Source organism: Lynx canadensis, chromosome C2, assembly GCF_007474595.2.
Source record: "Lynx canadensis isolate LIC74 chromosome C2, mLynCan4.pri.v2, whole genome shotgun sequence".
NCBI classification, from domain to species: Eukaryota; Metazoa; Chordata; class Mammalia; order Carnivora; family Felidae; genus Lynx; species Lynx canadensis.
In genome coordinates this window covers 78239491-78248675 of record NC_044311.2, presented here as the reverse complement: position 1 = coordinate 78248675, position 9185 = coordinate 78239491, and the positions used below count along the sequence as shown (strand labels likewise).

General features: G+C 43.9%; 1 protein-coding gene across 4 annotated transcripts in view; it reads right to left on the bottom strand.

Annotated features, from left to right (window-relative positions):
• Window positions 1-5204: 5204 nt before the first annotated feature.
• KNG1 (kininogen 1) overlaps window positions 5205-9185 on the bottom strand; it is a 28665-nt gene continuing 24684 nt past the window's right edge. Inside the window, exons 9-11 of one of the 4 annotated variants that reach the window (XM_030329643.1) lie at window positions 9036-9122; window positions 7523-7600; window positions 5205-5442 (exon numbers count right to left, since the gene is read on the bottom strand). In XM_030329643.1, the coding sequence (XP_030185503.1) occupies window positions 5362-5442; window positions 7523-7600; window positions 9036-9122 (246 nt within the window). In that variant the 3' untranslated portion in view covers window positions 5205-5361. Of the gene's footprint in view, window positions 5443-5893; window positions 7601-9035; window positions 9123-9185 lie in introns of those variants that run through there. The other 3 variants (XM_030329642.1, XM_030329644.1, XM_030329641.1) reach the window with 3 other exon arrangements.

The window sequence follows — 9185 nt, the reverse complement described above, 5'->3', positions numbered from 1 at the left end:
GAAAGTGTGTTCAATTCTGAGAATTGTTGGAAGACCTTTGTCACTAGAGCACTGTGAATGAAGAAGGGAGTGGCTTGAGATATGAGAGGTGGTTACAGGGGTTCTTGGAGACAACGATATGGGGTTTTAGTATTATTTTTAGTAAACTAAAACCGGCGTAAAGTTTTAAGTGTGGGAGCGGCAGGATCTTGTTGTTGTTTTTTTTTAATTTAGTTTTATTTTTTTATTAAATTTTTATTTCTTTAATATTTTTACTTTTTAAAATTTTTTTTAGCTTTTTAAAAAATTATTTATTTTTGAGACAGAGAGAGACAGAGCAGGAGCAGGGGAGGGACAGAGAGAGAGGGAGACACAGAATCCGAAGCAGGCTCCAGGTTCTGAGCTGTCAGCACAGAGCCTGACGCAGGGCTCGCACTCACGAAACCATGAGATCATGACCTGAGCCGAAGTCAGATGCTTAACTGACTGAGCCACCCGGGAGCCCCTGTTTTTTTATTAAATTTTAATTCCAGGATAGTTAGCATACAGTGTTATATTAGTTTCAGGTATACAATCTGGTGATTCAACAATTCTACACCTTAGTGTTCATCATAAGTGTACCTATTTCATAAATTTTTTTGAAGTTTACTTATTTATTTTGAAAGAGAGAGAGAGTGCACACGCTTGAGCGGGGGGCGGGGGGTGGGGTGCAGAGAGGGAGACAGAATCCCAAGCAGGCTCCACACGGTCAGCGCTGAGCCCGACGCAGGGCTTGCTCCTACAAACCATGAAATCATGACCTGAGCCGAAATCAAGAGTCAGACGCTCAACCGACTGAGCCACCCAGGCGTCCCTTATCTATATTTTAATAGCCATGATAAAATAGTGTGATTTCCACACACTCAATATGATACCATCCGCACATGCCAGATAAAAGACAGGAAAGCTGTTGTATCAAAGGGCTTTTGCTAGATTTGGGCTTCCGGTTCACTAGTAGAAATAGAAGCTGAGATTGCTTTCAGAGAATAATTTCTTTCTTTTATTTCTTTTTGCTAGAAGGAGTCCTGTGATTACAGTCTCCACAAGCTTCGTCCAGGAGTAGCTCATGATACTCCCCTGTGTATATGGCAGGGGCCACAGATATCAGAGTAAATGAGGTAATCTGAGGTGGGACTTAGAAGTGCTCTACCCTCCACTTGTGTATTGATTTCATATCTTTTTTATTTTTTTATTTAAAAAAACTTTTTTTTAACATTTACTCATCTTTGAGAGACAGATAGAGACAGAGCATGAGTGGGGAAGGGGCAGAGAAAGGGAGACACAGAATCCGAAGCAGGCTCCAGGCTCCGAGCTGTCAGCACAGAGCCCGACGCGGGGCTTGAACTCACGAACGGTGCAATCATGACCTGAGCGGAAGTCAGACGCTCAACTGACTGAGCCACCCAGGCACCCCTTGATTTCATATCTTTATTCAGCTTTTGAAATATCTTAAATTATGTGCCTTTTGGGCCAGTCCATTTCTTTGTGAGTTACTGGAAACCACAGACCAGTTCCCCATTTCCTTACTTCTCTCAGTGACATTACCATCCCCTTAGGCATGCTACACTGGAAAACTTTTTGTCGTTTTTAGTTATTCTTGTCCTTCATTCTTCATACTTAGTAAGTAATTTGTTTGTCAGTTTTTGAAATGCCACTTATACCCATCTTGAACTGTCTGTTCTTATTGTGACAATCCTAGTGTATATAATACTTACAGTCATCTATCAGTCCATCCATCCATCCATCCATCCATCCCTTGTAGGTTTCATAACCCTCCTGTTTTCAAAAAGATTTAAAAGTCTTAATAAAGTAGAACAATGTAAAACTGGATAATTAAGATTAAAAAGAGAGCAGAGAGGGCCTGAATCAATTGTCCTTACCATTGGATGCATTACAATCAATGGAAAACTTATGAAAAATGGTGATACTCAGGAGATTTGGGCTTATATTGTCTAGAGCTCCCCAGGTGACTCTAACATGAAGCCGAGGTTCAGAACCTGGGGAATCTGACATGGAAGACTAGATATTACCAGCCACCTGATACGAGTCGATTACAACTTTGGCATCCTGGCTATGGCTGCAAAAGTAGAAAGGGATGTATGCTGTGTTCAACACCCCTCATTGTCTGACAAAACATTTTCCCCCATAGGGAAGCTCTAAAAATAATATATTGTGTATGCCCTAGTAATGCAATAATAGTTACCCTTTATTTTTTATTTTTTTTATTTAAAAAAAAATTTTTTTAATGTTTATTTATTTTTGAGACAGAGAGAGACAGAGCATGAACGGGGGAGGGTCAGAGAGAGAGGGAGACACAGAATCTGAAGCAGGCTCCAGGCTCTGAGCTGTCAGCACAGAGTGCGACGCGGGGCTCGAACTCACCGACCGTGAGATCATGACCTGAGCCGCAGTCGGACGCTTAACCTACTGAGCCACCCAGGCGCCCCAGTTACCCTTTATTTTTATGGTAATCTCTGTACCCAACGTGGGTTTCGAACTCACAACCCTGAGATCAAGAGCAGCAGGCTCTGCCGACTGAGCCAGCCAGGTGCCCCCAAGAGCTGCCCATTATTGAGTGCTTGCCAAGTGCTGAGCATTATGCCAATTAAAGGAATGAGCTGCTTTAAGTCTCACCACACATCTATGATGTGAGGGTATTATTAACATCATATTTCAGATAAGGAAACTGGGGTCTTGAGAAATTGAATACATTGCAGCTTTTGGACTTAGGCCGTCTAACTGCGTGACTCTGATTCTTTTTTTTTTTTTTTAATTTTTTTTCAACGTTTATTTATTTTTGGGACAGAGAGAGACAGAGCATGAACGGGGGAGGGGCAGAGAGAGAGGGAGACACAGAATTGGAAACAGGCTCCAGGCTCCGAGCCATCAGCCCAGAGCCCGACGCGGGGCTCGAACTCACGGACCGCGAGATCGTGACCTGGCTGAAGTCGGACGCTTAACCGACTGCGCCACCCAGGCGCCCCGTGACTCTGATTCTTAACCACTTTGCATACTGCCTCCCATGTGAATACACTGGGCAATCCCTCCAGTTAAAGTTTTGCAAAAGACACAATGGTGCTCAAATGGAGATTCTTGGAAAATGAAGGCTGAAGGAAAATAACCTAACAGAAGGTGTTGACATACTATTTTGCTTTTGGAGGGACTTACTCCAGGGAAAGACACCGGGACTTTTCAAAGGGTGGGTTGGCATCATGTCTACTGGATCCTCTCATGTTTCCTCGCAGGGGCCTTGGGGAGGTCTGGCCGTCCCCACGAGGCGAGGGCACAGAGCAGCAGCACAGGGGCTGGAGCATGTGTGCAGGACATCCCGGGATGAGACCAGCCAGCCTTAAGTCTTTTGGAACGAGGCTGAGAAGCAGGAAATGGACGATGGGGTAAAAAGCCAACAAGGGCATCCTGCCTGAGCTGCTAGGCCTAGACCACGTGCGGAAGGTGGACTGGGTGAGAGGAAGTTCCCACGCCAGAGTATGTGGTTCCAGAGCCGAAGTCAAAAACGTGGGTGTGCCTTTGGCTCAGGAGTGGGAGGAAGGCGCAGAAATTTCAAAAAGCGTAAAAGGTCGGTGCTGGGTCACAGGAAACTCATGAATATTTTATCTTTAAAAATGTCCAAAGTGGACCTACTTGATGTTGCTGAGTAAAGTGAGAACTGTAGGCGTTACGTGACAGCCCCGAGTGGTCATTCTTGCATTACCGCATGGCGGACTAGAGATGGCTGGGGGACTGCCTTGAGTCCAGTTGGTCTCGCTCTGATCTGTGCACTCCAGAATCTTCCGAATAATGGGTCTTAAACACTCTTCGGCCCATCTCAGTTCAAGAGATGTAAAAGGCACTCCATGGCTGACCTCACTGAAACTCCCACCCGGGCTTCATTTTCTCTGTCCACGTTGGCCTCTCCACCTCCGCATGGCTTCCTATCACATTAGTCAAGCTCCTGCCTTGCTCCCCAAGTAATCGTGGCTTGGATTAAATGTCTGTTCTATGTGCATTAGTCTTGACTTCCCAATGTGATTGTATGCTCTCTGAGGGAAAGGATTTGTCTTTTAAAACTTCTCTTCTTGGGGCCTCATGCTAAACATGTGGAAAACGGCCAAGGCCGGCCGCCCGACTCCAAACAGCACCTGCCAAGGTGAAGTAGTTAAAAAGGGGCTTGGAATTGAGATAATGATCATCCTGGAATCAGAAGTTATCTTCGTGTGGTTTTTTATAATGACAGTGTTGATAATAAGCCCTCCTGATAACATGGTGTAGCACAGTTCAAAAGCTCCGAGTTTGAATGCCAGTTCCGTCACACATTGACTGTGTGACCCTGGGCAGGGCACTGAGAGCTACAGTTTCCTCCTTGTGAAAGAAAGGTGATCACGGGGACCTCAGAGTGGTCATGAGGATTAAGTCACACACCAAAAGGAAATGGCCTAGCACAGTAAATGGCTATAACAGGCATTCGATCCATTCAGTACAGAAAATTTTAAATCTCTATTGCTTTTTAAAAAGATGTTTCTTTATTTTGAGAGAGAGAGAGAGCATGCGCACATGAGTGGGGGAGGGGCAGGAAAGGGAGGGGAGAGAGGGGAATCCCAAACAGGCTCCTCAACATCAGTACAGAGCCCGATGCAGGGCTCGATCCCACAAACCATGAGATCGTGACCCGAGCCAAAATCGAGTCAGACGCGTAACCGACTGAGCCACCCAGGTGCCCCTTTATCATTTTTTATTCTACTGGCTTCCTATTTTCTCCTTTCCTCAGACCAAAATGATAATTTTACCTTTTTTTCAAAAGGTGTTTGAAATGAGGTATTTTCTGACAAGAAGAAGTTGGTAGCATATTAACAAAAGATTTTCTTTCTTTTTTGATAATTATCTGGATCATAAAAACCAATAATAAAATGAAATTACCTTTAGGTTTAGGCTGGGAATCAGGAGGAGGAGGAAGGGGAGGCTGAGAGAGAGTCCTCAGATTGCTGGTAGAAACCTGACCCGCTAACCCTGTATTGAGCACCCATCAGGAGGTCTTGGTTAGCAAAGCTTCACTTAAAGGATTCCTGCCCCGGTTAGCAAGGACGCTCTAGAGTTGGGCTATGAGTTTCCATGGCAGACCCGTAGCACTGGCTCTCCCACCCACTGGGCTTTGCTGAGGATGGTGTGGCCAAAAGAAGACCACCAGGAACGAGAGCATCAAGACTGAACTTTATTTCACCCAGCAACAGAACAGTAAAATGGCATTCTTCTCTGTAAATTGTATCCCATCTTCTTGTCCTTCCACGCAGGGCTGGTGATAGGGGTTGCTGGGGCTACTGGGCCAGGCGTGAAGGTTCTGCCCACTGGTCAAGAGACCTCACTCCCAGCTGCTGGCTCGGCCCCTGCCTCCCGAGGTCGGCCCATGTATTCGCAGGGCCTTAGATGCCTCTGTAAGTATAGTAAAACTCTGTTAATCTGCTATCATTCGGTAAAAGAAAGGTGAAGCCACCAGTTGACAAGACGAGACTTTTTCCTGACATCATCGGTTCTTTATTTAAAAGTACAGATGATATTTGAAATGAAATAAAAACTCGGAGGTTCAAATGCATCCAATGAATCGAAGTAGCAGGGACACATTCACCCACAGTAAGCGCAGCCGTTTAAACCCCTATCTTGTCTCCCTAGGCAAAAGCATAGCAAGGCTTAGAAAATAAATGCCTCCTCGTGGTATAAGGCACTTGGAGACAATCACATGGATCATACTGTTCTCCTTTGCAAAAATCAGTACCTTCAATGTCACAGCAAAAAGATGATATGATCATAAAGGGAGGCCAGAGAGGAATTTCCTCATAAAATTTCTGAATGAAATTTGCATCACACCTTATGATATTCCCTTGTCAATGATTAAAAAAAGGTTTTCCTTGGCAAGCCTGCCTCTATATTACTTCTTCTGCTTTCCATCCTTATCATTAAACTCAGAGCTGCTAAAAACTAAGGATTACTCGATGTGGTCTGGACAACAAATACACAGGCAGAAAACTCCTATTTGAAAGCCTTGTTGCAAAGGCTCCTTAATGACTAAACGGAGATTATGGACTTACAGGAAACACTGTCACCCAGAAAGAGAATTATCAGGACAGCTTTTTCATGTGGGAGTAATGTAACTAGCCCTTTTGGAAACAGAAAGTCAGTTCATCTACTTCCGCCCTATCCTCTCTTTGGCCACGCTGGCTTTCTTTCTTGTTGTCCCTCTTTATAACCTCTGGAGGTTTTATTATTTTTATTTTTTTCCCATTAAGAAATTCAGCATTCAGTCTCTTGACTTCCCTTATTTGCACTTGTGCTCAGGGATCAGATGCCACACTTTATTCAGAATGTCACGAATCTTTGTATGAAAATCGATGGCATGCATTTTAAGGTACACATTCGTCATCAGAAAAGCAAATTGCCACAGGCCATAAGGCACATCAGTTTGTCCATTTTCTGTGCTAGTTAAGAAAACTTCTGAGGAAGTCCCAGAGAGGATTTAGGATTCTGCACACAGTTTTATGTCATCCAGAGATTGACGGTGTCCCCACTGGGAATCTCACCCCTTCTTTCTAGGCTGTTCTGAAGCTTCATGGCTCTCAGTGCATTGTATCAGGATATTTAGACAGTGGGGGGAAGGAATGCTGACATGCTAAAGAAAGACTCATGGCTGCATAAATTAATACAAAGCATCAGAGAGATCAAAATCATGAAATTCTTTGATTTCCACAGTTGGATTCATTCCATTAACTGGCTTCCAGGGGCGTCCGGGACATTTGGGGGAGGTTTTTTCTGGAAAGTCAGGTATCAGGTTAAATGAAAGGCTATTTTTTTCTATCTGGATGTCAGGGATCCAATCATCATCACTCTCTGTGGGAGTTGGTGGTGTGTTAGACATCACAGCTGCAATGAGATCTGAGTCCTGAAAGTCAGGCAAGGTAACTGCTATACCTGGCTGGGCTAGGGGAGGGAGGGGTGTTGGCCCTTCTGTCTTCTCTTGTGTCTGTGCAGAAGAGGTAGTACTATCTTCAGAAGAACTTGCCAAATGCTCTATTTTCCAACCATTGTCCTTTTCATTGTCTTTTCTTTTATTTTTATATTTTCCATGGCCATGACCATGCTCATGGGTACGTCCATGGGCTAGGCCACGTCCCCTTTGATGTCCATGGCCAAGGCCATGTCTCCCTTGGTGTTCAAGATCATAGTCAAGTTCCTGTTGATGTCCATGACCAAGGCCATGTTGCTGTTGATGTCCATGGCCAAAGCCATGTTGCTTTTGATGTCCATGGGCAAAGCCATGTTGTTTTTGATGTCCATGGCCAAGGCCACGTCCCCTATTGTGCCTATGGCCTTGGTCATGCTCATGTTTATGGCCATGGCCAAAGCCATGTTTTATTTGCTTTCCATGACCCCAGCCACGCCCACGAGTGGGTCCTTGTTCTTTTCCTGAATCCTGCTCTTCATCTTGTACAGATGCCATGGAAGTGTGGGGTGGACTTACAGTTGTTCCTTCTTTTGTTTTCTCCACTTGTACTGATCGGAAAGGTGAAAAACCTGGAGGCCTTTTCATCAATGTGGTCTAAACAGGAAATATTAAGATGAATGCATTACTGCGAAAACCATACTATCAACGAAGACAGAAGGGACTGAATCTTGGCAATGCTATCTTGGTTTACAATGGGGCAAGTCTACCAGACTTTAAACACTATATTAATATTGAAAAGAGGATGAAATGAATATTTTTTCCTCTTTTGATTGATTTTGTAATTTGTGGGTATTGTTCTTAATAATCTAAGCTGGAGAGTTTTTTCTTCATCCGGAAAAGTTGGGTGGTTGAACTACATGATCTCTAGCGTACCTTCTAAGTCTATGATTATATAAGCCACAACACATTATTTATTCATCAATACTGTTTCTTTCAGCACAATTACTGTCTTTATCCTAAAAGGTCCTATGTGGGCTTTTATGAGCTGAATATCTAGGGAGCGTATATCCACAATTACTTTGTTGGACTGAAACACATTAGGACATGTTCACAAGCTTGAAATGCAGTCTTTGTATAATGTTTGTGTTAGGCTATATACGTACATACACATGGCAAAAACCTAAGTCAGAAAAAAAGTGAGAAGAGGCCGAATGCATTGAAGATACGGATTTGTGGGTTATTTCTACCTACAATTTCACTACCTGTGAGAATGTGATGGTTGGAGGCAATGTCTGGCGGTGCAAAGAGCATGGTTTTGGGTGTCACACCAGTCAGACCCTACTAGTTATCAGCGTGACAGTGAATAGGGTGGGTTCTTATTTCATCTAGATTTGAATCCAAGCATCGCTGGCTTCACTTCTCCCATCTGTAAATAGGATGATAATAGCAGTTGCCTCATAGAGGTGTCAGGAGGAAAGTATGTGTGAAGCTCTCACTACAGAGCCTGGGACAGAGATGCACTTGATACTGTTATCATTCACCCTAGGACCTCAGCACCTTTGTAATATTTAGTATCATAACCTTGACATGGGGAAAGTCTCACTTACCTCCCAGGGATCTTCTACAAATTAAAAAAACGATGCAAACCAGTGCTTCCCAAACTTGAACATGGGTATGAATCCTATAGCGATCACGTTAAATGCAGATTTTGAGTCAGTAGATGTGGAGTGGGGCTGAGATCTGCATTTCTCCAGAGCTCCTTGGACATTAGCAGCGGGCACTGGAGAGCTGTGCCTCGTCTCAGGCATGCCTCGAAGGTACACAGCTTGTGTCAACTCTCCCAGCAGGGTGTGCACTTTGCCAAGAGAGTACGCACTGACAATGGGATGCTGACAATGCATGACAAGTAGTTAAGAGGGCTGCTGCTCTCATTTCTAGCCATAAAGAGATCAGCACAGAAATGTGAGAGTTCTCCCCATTTTAAGAAGATAGTCTCCCAATTCACTTAAATAATGGTTTATTTCCAACCCCCAAATAGGACTTCAGAATGAGCAACATTGACCCAAGCTGACTGTAATGAGAATCATACCTCTCCCCGTGATTGACAGTGGACAGTAGGGTAAATTTTCTTCTCCCAAGGTATTACATAAACTTCAGCTTTACAGTCTAGAATTTTCTATCCATGAAAACAGAAGTCAAAAGAGAGAACAGTGTTATTCATGAGATGCTTAAACAAGTA